This window comes from Schistosoma haematobium, chromosome 6 (genome assembly GCF_000699445.3).
Source record: "Schistosoma haematobium chromosome 6, whole genome shotgun sequence".
Taxonomy (NCBI): Eukaryota; Metazoa; Platyhelminthes; class Trematoda; order Strigeidida; family Schistosomatidae; genus Schistosoma; species Schistosoma haematobium.
In genome coordinates, this window is record NC_067201.1 from 6,906,260 (window position 1) to 6,926,420 (window position 20,161).

General features: G+C 38.5%; 1 protein-coding gene across 1 annotated transcript in view; it reads right to left on the reverse strand.

Moving 5' to 3' along the window:
• The window catches only part of MS3_00008416 (uncharacterized protein), a gene marked incomplete at its 3' end in the record, with an annotated part of 55,118 nt that extends 46,120 nt beyond the window's left edge, over window positions 1-8,998 (reverse strand). Inside the window, exons 1-2 of the mRNA XM_012942626.3 lie at window positions 8,709-8,998; window positions 8,591-8,636 (exon numbers count right to left, since the gene is read on the reverse strand). Coding sequence (XP_012798080.2) covers window positions 8,591-8,636; window positions 8,709-8,768 — 106 coding nt within the window. The 5' untranslated portion in view covers window positions 8,769-8,998. The remainder of the gene's footprint in view (window positions 1-8,590; window positions 8,637-8,708) is intronic.
• Between the last annotated feature and the right edge of the window lie 11,163 nt (window positions 8,999-20,161).

The window sequence follows — 20,161 nt, forward strand, 5'->3', positions numbered from 1 at the left end:
AGTAAGATGATAAGCAGTATTTTTAGAAAGCAATTTGAATTATAACTCTTCAATTATATGATGGGAGTTTTCATAAATGTGACATGCATACACATTGGTTTACAAAAGTAAAACAACTATGATGGGATTAAACATAAAGATCACTGAGTATGTAAGTCATTGCATGTCGTAAGAGAAAATAGTCACAACGGTTACGTATGTAACAAGCTGATATAATATGCTTCAGTTCAACCGATATTATATAATAAGGTAGAGTCTTTACTATATACTATTAACGAAACAATTATTATTAGTTATATCATTAGTGGCAAGAGTTTGATATATAAAGGACTGAAATTTTAATCAATCTTTGTTGATATGAACATCAACACTGGGATGCTGATATATTTAACCAACACGTACCAAACAGGACGAAACACGTATCTTGGATTTCTCTGCTAGTCACAACCCGCCTAATCTGAATTTTTATTACAGTCAAAAAATTAGACGATGTAAGGATAAAGACAATTAGTAAAACTAATGCATTGATGACCAGTATCGATTTTATCATCTAAATGAAAAAAATATGGATAGAACGGAATAGATCATTCTCTAAACTGGAAATAGAATGCTAAACGTTTGTTATGCCGGAACTCTTATCTTTGAAAAGAAAAAAACTATCTAAAAGCTTTTGAAATGAAATAAGAGAGCAATGGGAAGAAATTAAACTAGATAAATTGATTGTATTTAAGTAGTATTCCGTAAAAGCTTTAATAAAAATGTTATTTTAATATTTTTTTTCAACGATATTCCCTCACAAAGCATAATTCGACCCTAATATAGACCGGAGTTCACCTTAGAATGACCTTGAGACATACACGTGATGGCAGGGTGAAGGTTAGCAAAAAAGGTCTGAATGAAAGCCAATTTCTGATTGCTTAAAATATATTTATTTATAAAATGAGTCACGATGATAAGATGTGTTGTTCATACTAATTGGATTTATCTTGATAGTAAAGACAGAAGACTTATATTACTACAAATAATAGAAAATCGTGTATGTAAATTTTTACAACTGTCAGACCTGAAGACTTTTGTACAAAAGAAAACAAGTGATTTTGTCTTAGAGATAGTTTCACATGCCGTTATATTTCTTTGGCAAAGAGGTGTGTTAGTGGCTAAAGCCCCTAATTTTTAACTAATAGGTAGGACTGATGATGTACTGACATTATTACGACAGTATGAATCAACTTCTTTAACTATGAAAGCATTCAATAATGTGCATAGAAAAATCTTGTGGAATTATCAATATTGCAGAGTGTCTAAAAAGATCATCACCATCATGCAGAACTCTTACGAGGGACAAAGTCAAAATCTCATGTATGTAAGGCAGGTAACAGATACATTGTAAGCGAAGATTGGTGTTAAACAAGGTTGGCTGTTTCGCCTTTCATTTTTCCGTTCGTTGTTGACTGGATCATAAAGACATATACAGTTCATGAAAAGGACGGAGCACAGTGGACACCTTGCATGCATCTAGATAAAATGGACTTAGCAGATGATTGTGCTCTGCTACTGTATACACAGTAGGAAAGGCAGACAAAGACAGCTATGTAGAAGCGGCCCCAACATTCAAAAGAGAAAAGGCAAGTTTCTTAGGTACAAAACTGAGAGTACCCACTAATTCACACTTCGTGTGAGGAGGTGGAAGCTTTCATGTGCCTGGACAGCATCATCGATAAGCACAGATGACTTGATGCAGATGTCGAGGCACGTATTGGCAAAGCAAGAGCAACATTTTTACAATTGGAGAATATCTGGAACTCAAAAGGACTGTCCATAAAGAATAAAGGCAGAGTTTTGAACATTAACGATAAATGATTCCACTGAACAGAATTAGAACTCAGAGAACTATCACATCCATTATCAAAATTAAGGGTATTATTAAGAAGCAATTTACGCTAGATCCACTGGACAATTGCCATGAGCAATGACCTACAGTGGCAAAGGACAAAGCAGTTAATTGAGAAAGAAATTAGGAAGAGACGTAGATAGGATACTTTGCGAAAACCATCAAACTGCATCACGAGGCAATTATTAGATGAGTGTCAATTTTACGATGGTCGTAACTAACGATAGATGAAGATGATATCATCTTTGGTTTTATTTGAACTGCACTGCTTTCGAATAAAAAGAAATACCTACATCTACGAAGCAGAATGGATTAGATACTGAATAGTTAACATGTAAGACTGAACTCAAATAAATCATAATACGACTAGTTACTGGTAGCATGGGTGTGTAGGCCAGTGCACCTGCATTTAGAACAACAGATTGTATTCTGAGCATGCTATATCATATAAAGCCCCCATGTTTCTCGATAGGCAACAAATTTGTTATCTTAAACAAACTTGCCTAACCGAATGAGATATACCTAGTCAGTCACCTACAACGTAGGACCATATATATGCATCGGTCCAAGATGCTACACCTCATTAGCACAAGATGAACACCAGTTCCATAGAAGTAGTCAATTCAATGGTGGTAATATATAAAAGAAAGACTGTACATAAGAATATATTACATGAAGAAAGAATTAGTTGGTAGAAAGAAAGATGTGAAGCGATTTTAATTTCATAGTTTAAGGGAAGACAGAGAGTGTATACCTCTAACAGCACTCAAGATACACCTAATGATATAAACAAATGTCAAGACGAGTTAGGTTTAAGGTTAGTTGTCAATCCAGTGTGAAGTAGAGATTTACTGCACCTGCAAGATACTGTGGAAATGAGATTCTGTAGGATACTTACAGCTTACTGACTTTTTTAGACTATGGTGGCTTGTGATGAAAAATAAAATGAATATATCGATTGATTAAAGAATCTCAAAGAGTACATGAAGACTATTAAACTTGGTTAGGATGCGATATCGAAATGGAAGTAACAGCTGGATGCAGCAATAAACTGAAGCTGTTTAAATTTACTTGAGCAACAAGCATCTGGTGGCATTTGGTTATTGATACAATCAATTAGGGGAGTTGCAAGTTCACTGACAAATTCCAAAAACTACTGAAACCCTGGAGAGAACATCGTGAAAAGTTAGTTAATTGTCTCACTACTTTAGCTGTTTCGACTAACACATCATATAACCTAGTGAGTGACTAAAAATCGAACAAACTAAGCGGTTAGCAGATATATCATACCAAATATTATTCACTACTCTAAAATGAAACCAATAATAGAAATGGCCGACTAAACATGTGCGAAAATACGCTTGGCATATGCTATTATGCATCCTGAATACTGGTTGCCATTGTACTACATAGATTAAGTAACACCTGAAATTCGACTTTATAGAAACAGATCTGTTGTTGAGTATATGGAATATTTAGTAACCTTTGGCCAGTTATCTATGATTCATTGGAGACGACTATTAAACAAGGACATCGGTAAGGACACGCAACTAGCGTTTCCTCTTATTCCAAACCAAGACTGGTAAGGTATGGTTTATTTAGTGATTACCGTCGGTGATATTTTAAGGACAAAATTGAGGAGAGCACGGTAGCAGTTCAGATGTGTTATTCAGAGAAACTTTTTAAGATACAGTCTACTAATGCTGTACTTAATTGCTGATCTGTATTTGTAGACAGGATGTGTGCTCTATATTGTCAACGTTTAAAATATCTAGTTATTGGGATGTCAACTTCAGTACAGTTGGGTGTCAGTGGAAGTTTGGTAGATGTGAATAGTTAACATATAACTAACTGAAGAACGACACTGTCCAGACTTTTTAGAATCACAGTAACCTTAACCTAGCTTTGAAACGCTTCAGTGTAATCAGTTTTGACCTAAGCATGTAAGGGCTGGATTCTTCAGTCCGAGGGTTTTCAACAGTTCTTCATGTTTAACAGACACCTCCAAGGTACTGCTATCACTTAGTGACAAAAGAATATACGTATTGTTGCTTGCTTAAATTATTTTCTTTTTCATTGATTAACATGACAACTTCATTTCATGTGGCATATTTTAGTGCTTTCAATACAATAAGTGTTTTATGTCGGAATAGTACTGAGATTTTCAGTTCACAATAGCAGTTTTCAATGCTTGTCTTTTGGTGGTGACTTAAGTGAATGACTAGTACATAGGGACTTTCCAATGCACTTAAAAGAACACGTGTAAAATTATCGAATGTAAATCCAAGTACTACTTGAATTTTCACAAACAATATCTAACAGCACATGATTAGCTTAAACCAAATTTAAGAAATCATGTATGGATTTATATTAGCTGTGAATTACCTATCAAAACAGAATGGCTATAGAGAAGAATCTTTCAATCGTCACTACTGAAATATACAGACTAATTTTACTAGAAAATGAGAAATTCAAGAAAAGAAAGGTTGCTTGCATTATCCACTTGAATGGTAGGCCTTATACTGAATTCGTTTCCTAAGAAAGTATAAGAAAGCATCAACCAAGAGTAGTTTGAAAGCAAAGTGAAATCGATCATTAGAATGAATGTTAAGTGACTTATTTAAATTATTTATGCATAAACGTTCACTTTAAACGAGAGAGAATTGTATGGAACCAGTAGAATCGACGGTTGGGCTGGAATAGAAGAAATATTTAGACTACACTAATTATTGGTAATCAGTTATCCCAGTCTTTGATTGTATATATTAGTGCTCAAGTACTCTTCATTAGTAGACCCATTAACTACACATTAATTTAATAAACCAGGCAAACTTTCACGATTAATAACCGACCGTTAAAAAAGTATGTAATTCGTTCAAACATACATGTGGTGTCCAGTGTCACTATAGCAGACCAGACATTCAAATGAACTTCAGTAACGATCCATCATTCGTGATCGGATCACTAAACTTTCGTGTCCTGCGAACCGCGGTATTCAAAGATAGGCTTTTAAACAGCGATGAAGTGGCGATTTCTGGAGGAAACGGTTGCAAAACTCACAAATATGGTGAAAACTGTATAGTTTGATTATGTTCTTACAGTAGCCCTAATAATCGTGTCTTGGACATATACAACGATAGATCTGTATCCAACTATTGACTAAAGATAGAACAGATAAATGTCTTAAGGTTTTAAAGGATTAAGGTGTACGTGTAAATGTACTACAGGTCATTATGAAAAGCATAACTTCCGATATTCTTCATTTTTTAGTGAAACCAAAGGTGCAACGATGACTGTGTCAAGCATGCGTATCGGTTTGAGGACAAGTAACAGCATTTGAAGAAATCGCTGCTTATTTTACATATGTGAACACTCGTTACACTTAGATTGATCATGTGTATACTGCTACTGTGAACTTACTAAGGTTATCGCGGAAAATTTTAGTCTATTTATTTCGTTTCAAGTTTATTTGAAATAACATAACAAAATAATTAGATTTAATCGGAGAACTTAAGACTAATTTGCGGCTTATTCTGAAATGGGAGCAATATATTCAAAACGTTTACACAATTTTTCGAAATCTGATAGGTCTTGTTTCATTACACTGGAATGAAATCATCACCGCACATACTAAAACTATCAAATTATCAAGGGAACCACTTTTATAAATTGTCATAACTTTACTACTTTAGAACTATATAGATTTAGAAGTCTACTGATAAGCCTGGTTTTGTTTTTGGTATCTATATCTTCTAAGTTAGTGACAGCATGGACAAAATTATTTCTATGCAGACTGATTAATGTTAGACTAAACCGTAAATAGCCAAAATCTCCAACAGAATTTAGCCTTAGTGTCAAGTCTAACCCTACGTACATACCATTTTGCCAGTTCAATTTGAGGATGCCTACATCCCTTGCAAAGATAACGATTGCTGTTGTTGCTCAACTATTCACATTTATTGGCAACAATCAGTAATATTGAAGCATATCAATATGCATCTTAATGTGGTGAAAAGTATTTTGGAGTATGTAAAGCTAATATACTGGAAATGAGAAAGTATTTAGATGTATAAGCTATCAAACCGAAAAATTGTTAAATAATGTCGGAACTAGCCGAAGTAACAGCGAACTCATAATTTAGATGAGATCTAGCTTACAACGTACAGGTCTATTCACTTGACTTTTAATCAGTTTTTATGAGCTGGTAATGCTACTGTCTCTGAAACCAAAGTCGATGAGACAGAGTTCAAACATGTCATTTCACCACCAACATACAGTCTAGCACAAATGTCAATATGATCAAGTTAACACATCGCATAAGCACAGCAGAATGAAATTAAACAGATGAATATTAAACAGTAGCATCAGTTGTAGTAAATAATAACATAAGGGACAGAGAACATATTTAGAGAACACTGTTGTTAAATAAAAGAGGTAAAACAATTTTGGAACTCAGGGTCTAAGGTAAGATGAAGAGTTGGTGGATCTGCCCCACAGACCAGTTCTAAACCATGTGACCCAACGTCGAGATCGAGATGTTGGTAACGATAATCAAGCCCAACACTAACCAAGAGGTCTACACCTGCCAAAATAACTCAGATTAACAGTATACAGCTTCATAGACTGATGCCACGCTTCAGTTTGTCTGCCCCAATTTTCTTTCAAATCACTACTACACAAGCTAACATCACGCGTTGAAGTAGGTAATGATTGTGGATGTAATTTCTAACCACTTCAGTTGATTAAGATTCAAAATCTTACCAACAGAATTGTTATCCTTGCCAAGTACCATGCATCTAATCTCAGAACAGCTTGATTCGCGATCCAAAGCTAATCGAGCAGTGCTTCGAAGACACAATCAAAATTAGGAAGCCTACATGTGTCTTCTATTTTCATATATCATGTTTCCCAGACACTAATGTAAAGTGAGACGCTGTGCAATGTACTTGCATTGTCCGGGGTTGAAGGAGACTAGTAAAACTAAAGCGAGTTCCCTGTATCCTTGCCCAGATCCTGCCAAGGTTGGTGAGATTACTAAGATAAGTCAAGTAGTCAGCATACTCGACTACTTCACCCGTGATAATCAATATATACGTTAATGTAGGCCAGTCTTAAAGCAATATTATAGATTTTGAGGAAAAACGAATCCCAAACATCCTTGAATTGTAGTTTCCAAATGCCCTGGTACAGCTGAGGGCGGAGAAAGTCAGCTCCACCTCTCGAAATGCTTTCTTATGGCCACGCGTATGCAGCCACTGCCAGGGAAGTCTCACTCACTGCCTTCTCGCGGCATTACTGTTGTTTACTAAATCGGCGGGATGAAACACGAATGTCCGGTGCCTTAACTGGGTTGGTGGACACGGTGGGTCCACCTAGGAGAGTTAGGAAACCCTGATACCAAACCAGTGGTGCACATGGGATCCAAGATCCTGACAGAACGAATGGCGTATGGACCAATTATTGGCCACCGGTTACCATGGAACTGCATCTCCCAAAGTTGATTAGCTGCCTTGTAGATCAGACCTTTGGGTCGAAGGCTCTGAGTGTGACCCTCTAAGAAAAGCGCCTGCTTCGATCTGGGCACCCAAGCAGCAACACAGCCTACACACAAACCAAGTGACCTGTGTAGCGCATATGTATTCGGTACCCCTTGGCACAAATATTCAAGTCCAAATAAATAAATAAAAGGCAACCAAAAGTTTTCATTATCCGAGTTCATATCAAATAGGACTATTTCATCGGCAACTTCTGAGCTGACGAGTAAATCCCCTGAAAAGGAGATTAATCTGTTATCGCTGAGAATACACTCATAACGAAGTCGGAAAAAGACATTTCTGAAGAACATAACTCAAGATAGACAACTCAGATGGTTGTTTACCGTAAGTCCTGCGTATACCAAGTGCTTAGAGTTTAAACCAAACTGAAAACCGAGTGGCTTAATCACTAGGCTGCCAACAAACCTTCGAAATTACTACATAGCAGACACTGCAGGTAGCACTCACTAAGCTAAGATAACATGACATGAATATTGAGTTAGCTAACGCTACCAACATGCGAGTCGCTGTGATGAACCAATGTAATAACTGTTTTGATATGATAACAAAACACGTATGACATGGTTGGTTAGATGACGTTACACAAACGGACGCAAATAACATAAAATTAAAGACAAGCATGAGCCGGCACTAAGTGCCACAGGTCAATGAGAGACAAAAAAGATTATGACTATGATATTAGTAACGATGAGATTGCGAACAAACAGAAAATATAGTCCAAAAGAAACAGCTTGGATCTGAGAATATAGTCTACTGAATAAGACCATATTTAATATTTAGAGGAAGATACAGAATGAACACAAATGCGTCACTGATATCAGTTTCGAGATAAGTAACCTGAAATCCTTACCACAAATTACAAACGTTATACGGATCCCAACTAACGAGTATGCGCCATTCCGTACAAACTTGGTCTGGATCAAGACTTTGTAGACTGACACATAACCGTTTAGTTAATATATTACGAGATCGAACGAGTAGTGACGTTGTGGTAGTATCTTAGGTAGGTAATGACCATCAACTCGAGAACACAACAAAAAGAGGATCTTTGAGGGCGTGGAGAACTACAAGCATGACAAAGTAATCGAAAAATAACTTAACTTATTCGATACATGAAACGTTTTAATAATAATCATGAACTCACCTGGAGTAGTTGGTGAGAGTGACAACACGCAGTAACGTTTCTTCCACTAGAACAAAGCAAAAAAACTCGTTAAGCATCCATCAAAAACCAATGTAGGTACAGCTAGTTTCTTACTTACCTTCTTACCATCACGATACCGCGCGTATCCCTCCAAAACAATCCTGATTTTCGATGGCATCAAAGCATTCAAAACAATGAATTAATCGTTAGGAAGAATGTTTACTATTTCTAGAGACAGTTATGATGAATATCATGCCCAAACGGGTACAAAACACATAAATAACCATCCCGTTGCCATGGCCTACGCCTCGTGACCCTGGCGCACGTGACAGATGAGACCTTGAGCGCATAAAAACACAAGGTCGTATAACTGTGATACTAAGCTCGATTCAATAATACGTGCTGAAATTTTTAAAATTTTTAAGCCATCAAATTGCTAAAAAACAAGGAATTCAAAACTATGTACACCTTTCAGTTTACCACACTCAATATTTCATATCAGGGTATGTAAATTATATGAGCAAAATATTTTCTCAATCGGTTTTTCGTTTATAGGGAGGAGGAAACGCTCAGGAAGCGTTAACTGAGTGACTGAAAAGGTGAACTATTTCCTGATATCGATTTTATACTTATTACCAGATTCAGATATCTATCTCGTTTATTTCACATTTTCATCTTTATCAGCAAAGAACTGCCTGAAAACAATCTGCGTGACTAGATAACTTTAAACATTGTAGTAGTGAACTATGAAAATGCTTCACACATTGAATGTTTGTAGGTTACATTTTTAACTACTGTCAACGAAATAACATTGAATAGTATCCAAAAATTTCTTAATGCTGTTTTTGACTAAATATTTATCAGGCTGATACACAGTAATATTTATATTCATATACTAAACTATTGGGCCAATCAAGCTAGTTTATGATTCAGTGATAAAAGTGGAACAGATTACGTAAACATAACAACTAAGGATTAATAATCCGTAGTGTAATAACAGGTGTAAAGTTGTGATAAGAATGATAAAAACTCGTATCCATGTTTGATAGTGAGAATTAGGTCAATTATTTGAAAATATAAATCAGAAACTCCAGAAATTTTCTTTCTCATCAAGTATGCATTAGTATGGAACAGTCTTCCATCTGAAATACACACGGTAGATGGACTATATACTCTTGTAAGACATCTCGATGAAGCCATCAATTGCACTGATCGAGCACGCGCGGACACATCTGCGTCACACACAGACATAGTAAACCCTCTTCATAGGTAGACCATATTAAACTCTAGGTTTAGTTTTCTTTACTTTTTTTCCTTGCAGTTGTACCACATATGCTTCTCTCCTTAAATTTGATTTGCAGCAGACAGTTAACTCACTGAACCTATCGATACTGATGAACTATGGTCGGTCGCTAAGGAACGTTTACTAATACTATGAAAAGTTGTCAGGAGAACATCACAATTCATTGCCTACTGCCAGTGGTCTTGCATCTATGGAATCTGTAACCCATCAACCGGTTAGCACAGCACAAAGTAACATCAACACCAAGTTAATGGGAGTTCCTCCTTGTCTACTCTATCAGCCTTTTACTCTCCAATACACTATGTTGACTTGTCATTAATATTATTTCACTACTCGTTACCTTATCTATAACTCATATATTTCTATAATTTTCCGCATACTTTGGTAAAAAATTATCATGCAATATACCCTTCCTAAATCTTATACTCTGATTGGCAACCTGTACCTTATACTTTAGTCAATTAAAGCATTGCACACAGTTCAGAATTTGTAACTGCCTGATAAGCTTGTAAAATGGTACTTATAGAAATAGTGTTTTCCAACAGGATGTGAAACACAGAGCATTGTGTGAGGTATGATATATATCCAAAAAAAAGCTTAAACGAGTTTAACATCACAAAAGGAGGGAGGATGGAGTTAGTGACCAGCTAGCATTGGTAGTGAAGGCGATGACTTCAATCCACCCATGTTAGTGGGGTAGGACATTTTGTTTGCATCAGACTCTTTATGTTTGAGAAGGAGTCAATCAATCTGCGATGTTGAGGTTGTTCTTCGACGCTCACCATTCACACTCATGTTTCCAATTTTATGCTGGATTAGCTATTATACTAAGACAAACTATAACATGCTAACTCGGACTTTTACATTAATACTATCTGACAGGCACCGAATGAAAAAAATCCGACAATAAAAGACATGGTTATTAGTTTCTTAACACTACTCTCTATATGCACTTTCTGTTCTAATAAACAGCCTTCCCTATTCCAACCCTGACTTCTCTTCCTTCATTTGAACTTACTCCATCTTGGTAAATATCATAACGCATCGCTCGTTATTACTGCATTCTCTCATCTGGAGCCTCTGATCACATTTCACTCTAGCTACAAGAGCTAGTATGAATTTAGTCTAATAATTTATTATACCTCTGCCTGTTCCACCACGAAATGTTAAGCACTATTTATCGTTCATATCCAAGTGCTTTGCTGTCCCTTTGTTGCTCTTTTTCAGCGTCACGCTGTCAGGGCACAGGTATGGAGCTTTTGATGCTTGAAATTAACCTGACGTATGTAATTTTTCGAGGTAACTCCTCATACCAAGCGCTCTGTAAATTTGCTTTACGACAGCTGTAAACTTAGTGTTGCATAAATACTTAGTACGACAAGAATTTTAACGCAGTAATGCTGAGTTTGAACCAGGTGTGCAATATCTGCGCAATGTCTTTTGAAAAAATATTTTAAAATTTCACTCAGTGCAGTACTCAAACATAAACCTAGTCATTAACCCTCTGGTACATCTGCACAAGTGCAGTGTCTTCTATTTTTATTGATCTCATTTGTTAAACAACCCTACTTCAGTAGAATAGTGTAAGCAGATCAGTGTTGTAGCTTGTAGATAATGCCTGCAAAATGGCGAGTACCTGTTTTTGCAGAAATTTATTATATCACATCATTATTACATGGGACATGGTAATGCTCATAAGCAAAATACAAATCCCGTTTTCTAACAACAATAATGGCAATAACTTATTCTCAAAAACAATATGTGACATGAGACAAGCCAGTTTTCTAAGCAAAGTCAAACTGTTACAAATGCAACAGGATTTACTGTAATATGTTACTCAGGTTGATATGTTGTGAGTCACATTGGTCACAGAAACAGGGGACACGTTCTTGTACATTAGAATATAAATGTTAGTAGGACTCGAATATTCAGTATGAGAGTTGGCGCACTTTGTGGAGGTGGTCGGCAATGAATGCAAATCTTGAGCTGTTTATAACTAGTAATAATAAGATAAATGCATAACCACTCAGTTAAAAAGTGTCACCTTCATCTCATTAATTAGAGCATTTTGGTAGTGTTCCTAGATAAATATAATACCAATTTTCCAAACACTAATTTCTAGCGTACACTGATCAAATAGTGAAGTGGTGGTCAGATGTCTGTATAATGTTTGGGTTCTGAACTTTTCGAGGTGACAATAATTTCATTTGTTACTGTCAGTGAAAATGACCCGTACTCTTACTAATGATGTGATTTGACTGGTTTATCAAGTCATGAAACCGCGTAACATTGGCTCGACATTGAAACATGACTAATTTTACACTGATCGCCAATTCTTATAGTGAAGAACAGTACTAAAAACAATTAACTATAGGTTATTGTTCATTAAAAAGGCCAAAAATAAACTCATCAGCAGTTTGAAACGTTATGAATTCTGTTATAATACAAAGCGACAGATGTAATTTATACTTTTGGTCAAAATGAGGTTTGTAGAGATTGCAGTAATTTTGATAGTTGAATTCATGAGTCGCTATAAGCTAGACCGCCATTGAAGACCTTGGAAAGCTGGACAGACGCTTCGTCCTGGTATGAGACTCTTCAACAGTTCACATCCACTGTCCTGCAAGGAAGGGACTCGCAAAGATAGGGACATTCGTCGTTGTCTCTTCGTCGTCTCTGCATATTCTCACACTGACTGCAGCTCAGATGATGTAAAAGATGGGTTTTACAGAAAGCTTTCCGACATTCTTCGAAAACCTAGGCGCTCTAATGTAGTAATAGTGGCTGGTGACTTTAATGCTCATGTGGGTAAACTAAGCGAAAGGGAAAGACACCTGTGTGGTTCTTACAGCGTCGTGGCTCAAAGAACAGATAATGGCGACCGTCTGTTGCAGCTATGCTCAGATAATCGCCTGTTTCTTGCAAATACTAACTTTAAGCATAAGGAAAAACATCTTTTAACATGGCGACCCCCTAATTCGTTCCAACGTTGGACCCAAATAGATCACATCGCTATCAGCCACCGATGGAGGGGCTCGATAGAAGACTGTCGCTCATTCTAGAGAACATGCTTAGATTCAGATCATGCTTTAGTGCGAGCGCGTACTTGTCTGCGTCTTACTGGACGTAGGAAAGACGCTGCAAGGAAACCTCTTAGGGGCCTATTTAATGATGGCCAAGCTAAGAGTATATTTCAGGAACAACTAGGAAAACAGTTAGGCAGTCGTGTATTTGATGCCCACCCCGAGGCAGCATGGAATGATATCCGAAAAGCTGTGGAAACAGCAGCGAAATCTGCTAGTACGGTAAATCACAAGGTTAGGGAGAAACACTGGATTTCAGCAGCATCTACCGCACTAATAGATGCTCGGAAACTCATCCTATCTGGCTCTGAACATGACGAAGAGTGGAGTCAGCTCAAGCACAACCTGACAAGAAGCCTACATAATGATCTTGAATAGTGGTGGGTAGCGAAAGCAAGAGAGATGGAAAAGGCGGCGGCAATAAATAATAGCAGACAATTGTTCAAACTTGTTAAGGAAACCAGTATTAGAAACCCGACTGTTAGCGAAACTATCTCAGAGAAAGATGGACATATTATTCATTCTCAATCCAGGAGATTGGATAGATGGGCAGAACACTTTAGAGATCAGTTCAACTGGCCTTTAGCCACACTTCGGTTTCCCACGATCTATAGTCAAGTTGAGTGGCAAGTTAATTTAGATCCTCCGACTCTTTACGAAATCGAAAAAGCTATGTGAAATCTGAAGCGAGAGAGAGCAACAAACACAGACAGGTTTACCCCTGAGATTTTTAAAGATAGTGGTTCAGTATTAGCAGTGAGATTAACTGGGGTCTTAGGTAGAATTTGGGAACTGGACGTAATCCCATCTGGCTGGTCTCAATCACTGATTGTGCCAGTCTATAAGAAAGGACAAAAGTCCTCTTGTGACAATCACAGAGGAATCAGTTTGACTAATATAGTGTCTAAAATATTAGCTTCAATAATACTTCGACGCCTAACTAAAGCTCGTGAAGAGCAGACTAGAGAAAATCAGGCTGGTTTTCGACCTGGACGTGGTTGTATAAACCAGATACTCACACTACGTCAGGTCCTAGAATACAGACACACATCCAGACGCCCCACAATCGTAGTATTTCTCGACCTTAAGGCGGCATTCGACTCTGTAGATCGTGAGGTTCTATGGCAGTGTTTGTCACTGAAAGGAGTACCAAAGAAGTACATTAACCTTATAAAGGCTCTCTACTCGAACACCATTGGTCGAGTGAGAACTTATGGCGAACTGTCATCAGAACTGATTATCTCAAGTGATGTTCGTCAGGGCTGTCCACTCTCCCCATTCTTGTTCAACTTTGTCATTGACGTACATTTAGAAATTACACTTTCCTCATCTAAATTTCCAGGAGTTGAACTTCTACCGGGAGGTTCACTTGTTGACTTAGAATATACTGATGACATAGTTTTATTTGGTGAAGACGCTGACAAAATACAGTCTTCTGACCACTCTAAGCGACAATGCAAGCATGTTCGGGATGCGATTCTCCCCTCGAAATGCAAAATGTTGCTTCAGGATTGGGTTGCATCGGCACCCGAACTAATGATAGGGAGTGAAGTAGTTGAGCGTGTCGATCCCTTTACTTATCTTAGAAGTCTTTTAGAATTATGGTCTACTAAGATATTAATATTGCTCTAATAATAGACCTAATCCTAAAATTGTAGATTTGTCATGATATAACTGCCTAATCTATAAGATCTTACATGGAAGTCACATCATCGTCTACACCAGCTCACTGCATAGTAACAACTACCAATACATGATGAAGAACAAGCTTAGGCTAGAGAAAAACAATATATTTAATATAAATAAAAGATATAAGGTAACATTCAGCAGGGACAACGCCTGCATGGCCGAGCCATGCCATTCGATCAACTCTAATTCATTCAATTCCTTGTTCGCGCCTTCTCCATCGTTAGGTATCTCCCCGCGGTAAATATTGAATATCTATTTTCTGAGTAGTCTCGTGTTCTGCTTTGTGGGTTGTGTGGTTATTGTCCAATGCCACTACAGTCTCATCAGCCCTTGTGGTCTGGTGTGTGACGAAATCTCAGCACGAATACAGAGGGCTCGACTAGCTTTTACCAACTTGCGTCATTTATGACGTAGGCGAGATATCCGTCTATCAACCAAAGGACGTGTTTACTGTGCAGCAGTTCGTTCTGTCCTACTTTATGACAGTGAAACATGGCCGGTAGGAGTAGAGGATATTCGTAGGTTACTAGTATTTGATCATGGGTGTCTTCGAAATATTGCTCGTATATCCTGGGACCATCGAGTAAGTAATGCAGTTGTTAGAAAACGGGTACTAGGTGAGGATGGCAAATCCATTGATGACGTAGTGAAACTTCATCAGTTGAGATGGCTGGGACATGTGTTACGTATGCCCAACCACTGACTGCCTCGACGTGCGATGCTTTATGGTATAGGAGTAGGTTGGAAGAAAGCTAGGGGCGGCCAGACCAAAACATGGCACAAATCCATGAAGTCACTGACAAGTGGACTGAGTCATGTTGGTAAGTGTAGACTACCAGGTTGGGGACCGCAAGATGATGGCAACCGATGGTTAGAGACCCTGAATGACATGTCTGGAAATCTTTGCAATGGCACAGGTGCATCCACTCTTTATGTTCTGCAAAATTCTAATCTTCTGAATTCTTTATGTCCCTTTCTTTCTTCTCTTTCCAAATTTATTTCACTGGATTATACTCCTTGAATAACATCTTCAAACCCTAATTTTTCTGATTACAGCTTATAATTTTACTACATCTAGCACTACGGGATTTGAATCGACCACCGCATCTTTGTGTTAATGTGGTGTGGCAACTCGAACTGATGTACGTACGTGCGAAGTTCTACGTTGTTACTGACTGACGTATTCTTGTGTGTCTTGAGAAAGAGCCATATTACATGTGGAATAAGTAAGGTTTTTGACGAGCTTAAAATAGAGAACCAAATTAGACCTACGCCAAAGGGGTTCTAGTCCTAAGATATGGCATCGGGAACTGTATTCAATGAGTGAGTCATTTTTAGGTATTTCGCGAGTGAAATCTCCTCGTATTCCTTTCAGCTTAAGTATATCGGATAGGCGTCGGCTGGAAAATAAGGACGAACAGTATTCAACAATAGGTCTTACGCAGACTTTATAAAGAATGATTATAGATTCATTTTGAAGGAAATTACGAAGAATGAAACCAGTCGACTTCCGCACTTTAGATGCTTTAGTTGAGACTGTGTGAGTAATGTACCCCTAGGTCAGTTACTGATGTCAGTCTGGGCAGTGTGTTCTCGTTAAGTGCTAGTTTTATTTTAAGAGACGTGTCTCCTATACATAACCAGCCGCATTTCTCTGTATTGAGCTCTAACCTCTAGCGTTTGCACTAGTTGTATACCATGTTGGATTGTTTGCATATTATTACTTACATCGCGAATGTCAGTTTTATAGATGACTTTTAAGTCATCAGCGAAGGGGTAGGTCTTACCTATGATAAAGCACTTGCGTATATTGTTGATGTAGATTGTAATGAGCAATGGACCCAAGACACTACCCTGCACAACACCACTGGTTATTGGTCGAGGTGTGGTTGTTGTAGAGTTGAGCTTGTTTATTTGTTATCTGCTTGTAAGAAAAGACTTGATCCATTGCAATAGGGGGTTTGTAATTCCAACTGTCTGAAGTCTGTTAATTAGGAGGTTGTGAGGTACTTTATCAAAGGCTGTCTTAATATCGAAATATAGTATAGCCACTAGTTTCTTTTGGTCACGTATGCGAGTAACCTCGTTAAAGAAGTCTATCAGACATGTACTGCAGGAACTTGTACAAATGAAGTGGAGCTGTGACGAGTCCATTAGATCTTTCTTAAGTAGGTGATCAGATAGTTGGTTTTGTATCACTTTTTCCATTATGCGTGACATAACTGGAGCGATATCTATAGGTCTGTAGTTTTCGACCAGGTTTCTTGGTCCTGATTTGTGTTTGGGAAGGACATACGTTACCTTTCAGGTTTCCGGATATGTACCTGTCTCTAAAAATAATGTGTATATTTTGAGTAATAGCGTCTGCATGTTTGGTCCTGACATTTTACAAAGGATTAATGGGGTGTCATCGGCATCAGAACTCGCATTCAGCTTAAGGATTTTGATGGCGGTAAGTATAGTTCTGATGATGTCACAGGTATTCAGTGTTTGACAACGCTTCTACCAGTAACACCTTCTAATATATTTCGTTCCCACCAAGAGAAATCAAAAGACAGAGTCGAGGAGATCGGAAGAGTATATTTGGCGATGACCAATATACCGGAATTCTCTGATCTAATCTGGCTAGCGATTGCGGTTGATGTTGAGCACGGCGTTACCACACGTGATCTGATGCGGATGCCTGACCGAGCGCCTTCAGCTAGATGAGTCCACTAAAACATATGGTCAGCATCCAATGTCGAAAACTTACAGAGCTATTTATTTTAGGGATTTGTTTACCGCTACAGATCACTCCCCCCCTAGTGGGGCAGTGACGACCCTAAGACGTGGCCAGCCCGAAGTTTAAACCCAACGAGTTTGTCGTTGGTAAACACTCTTCTGATAGCTTACTAAATTTAGCAGCGTCTGGTCGTCTTTCCTTACTATATGGGACGGAGGTTCAACATAGTAAAAAAAGAAAATGTACAATGAAAATTTCGGATCCTCATAAACGTCATCGTTCTTTTCCAGCCGTCCTGGAAAAGAAAAAATAAAATGTAAGTGCATGTCGAAATACACTCGTATGTGTGTAAAAGCACAATGTCAGAGAAAAAAAAAGGAAAATAAACTCATGAACACGTAATAGCGTTAAAAAAATTGTTTTTTTGTTTTGTTTTTTTTAAATAGAAATAAAAATATATAAGCATATTAAAATTGTTTTTTTAAAATAATATAAAATGTCGAGAAGTGCCTTACGTGCAATAGTCGTTTAAATGTTCTGGAAATCTCACCCTTCTTCCAGAACGCGTCGTTTTAAGTTTATTTTCGGATACTGTCGAAGTATCATCGTGTGTGTTGGTTGTCGGATGAGGTATTGTAAGTGTCGGAGTCGTGTCGTTCGATTGTACCGAAGGAAAATCCACGTAGATAGGATTTCCTTCTAAATACGCTGCTTTTGAGCGATCGATGCTGATGCTATCGTTGATTCCGTTCTTATCGACTATATAGTACTTAGATTCACGTTGAAGAACTTTGAAGGGTCCTTCGTATGCTGATTCGAATGGTCGTCGATGCGAGTCTCGACGAACGAAAACGTGTGTACTATATCGTAAGTCAGGTTGAACGAAAACATCAGTTGATTGAGGTCGAGTGAAAGCAGGTTTAACTGAACGCATTGCGTTTGTAAGCCTGTTCGTGTAGGAGGTTAGATCCATGTTCATTGAAGAGGATGAAGGATCCACGAATTCTCCTGGAAGTCGAAGTGTCGTTCCATAAACGAGTTGAGACGCAGTGTATCCAATGTCAGCTTTCACTGCATTGCGGATACCTAGTAAGACGAGTGGAAGAGCGTCGGTCCACTGTGAAACGTTTGCTGCTGATAGCGAAGCTTTCAGTTGTCGGTGAAAACGTTCTACCAACCCGTTTGCTTGTGGATGGTAGGCGGTCGTTCGGAAGCGAGTGATTCCTAAAAGTGTGGTCAGACGACGGAAAAGATCGGATTCAAACTGACGTCCGCGGTCTGTAGTGATGGTTGAAGGGCAACCGAAGTTTGCTACTCATCGTTCGACGAAGGTGCGGGCCACTGTTTCAGCAGTGATGTCCTTAATAGGTACTGCTTCTGGCCATCGAGTGAAACGGTCAACGCAGGTTAAGAGATAAGAGTATCCATTTGAATCTGGTAAAGGTCCTACCAAATCCAGATGGACATGGTCGAAACGAGCATCGGGAGTTTTAAACGAGCCTAAGGGACATTTATTGTGTCTGATAACCTTAGATTTTTGGCAGCTTACACAGGAGCTTGCCCACTCCCTCACGTCTTTATTCATTCCAGGCCAGCAAAACCGTTCTGCTATAAGCTTGATGGTTGCACGAACACCTGGATGCGAAAGTTTGTGCAATGTGTTGAAGACATTGCGTCGATAATGTTTCGGCACGATTGGGCGATCCCTACCCGTAGATGTGTCACAAAGTAAGGTTTCTTTACCTGTTCCCATCTGTTTGATGCGTAGTTTAAGTGTTGTGGACGATAACTCGTGCTGAAGATCAGTGTCTTCTTTTTGAAGCTCGGTGAGTTTAAGAAGGTCGATTCCTTGGAAACTGTTCAAGGAAGTTATACGAAATAAAGCGTCTGCAACTACGTTGTTTGCTCCAGAGATGTGTTGAATATCTGAAGTAAACTGCGAAATGTAGTCCAGTTGTCGAGACTCACGGGGAGAGTACTTGTCAGAAGGAGAGCTTAACGAGAAAGTGAGCGGTTTATGGTCCGTGAAAAGAGTGAATTCACGGCCTTCGATGTAGTGTTGAAAATGTCGTACAGCACAATACATAGCTAGAAGTTCCCTACCGAATGTGCTGTACCTCGATTCGGTGTCTAGCAACCTTCTAGAGAAAAATGCCAAGGGTTGCCAGGAGTTGTTAACCCATTGTTGTAAGACTCCTCCGATTGCTGAGTCGGATGCGTCTACTGCGATGCTAATGGGTGCTCGGGTGTCCTGATGTGCGAGCATTGTTGCTTTAGCAATCAGTTCCTTAACTGTGGAGAATGCTTTTCGTGCGGTGTCGTCCAAATTAATGGATTTCGCATTTCCACGAAGTTGGTCGGTCAGAGGTTTCATAAGTAATGCGCATTTGGGTATGAAACGTCTATAGAAACTTACCAGGCCGTTGAACGTGCGTAATTGCTTGACGGTGGTCGGTTCTGGGTAATCCAGAATGGCCGCCACTTTGGTCCTAAGAGGTCGAATGCCTTGAGCATCGATAGTGTGTCCCAGAAAGTCTAACGAGTCGGTTCCGAATTGGCATTTCTGAACGTTTACAGTAATGCCATGTTTTTGAAGTCGTTCGAAAACAAGATCCAGATGCTTGAGATGTGTTTCTCTGTCCGGACTTGCGATTAGACAGTCATCAACATACGCATGTACGAAGTTGAGACCTCGAAAAACGTCGTCTATGAATCTTTGGAATGTTTGAGCAGCATTCCTTAGACCGAAAGGCATTCGCAAAAATTCATAGAGT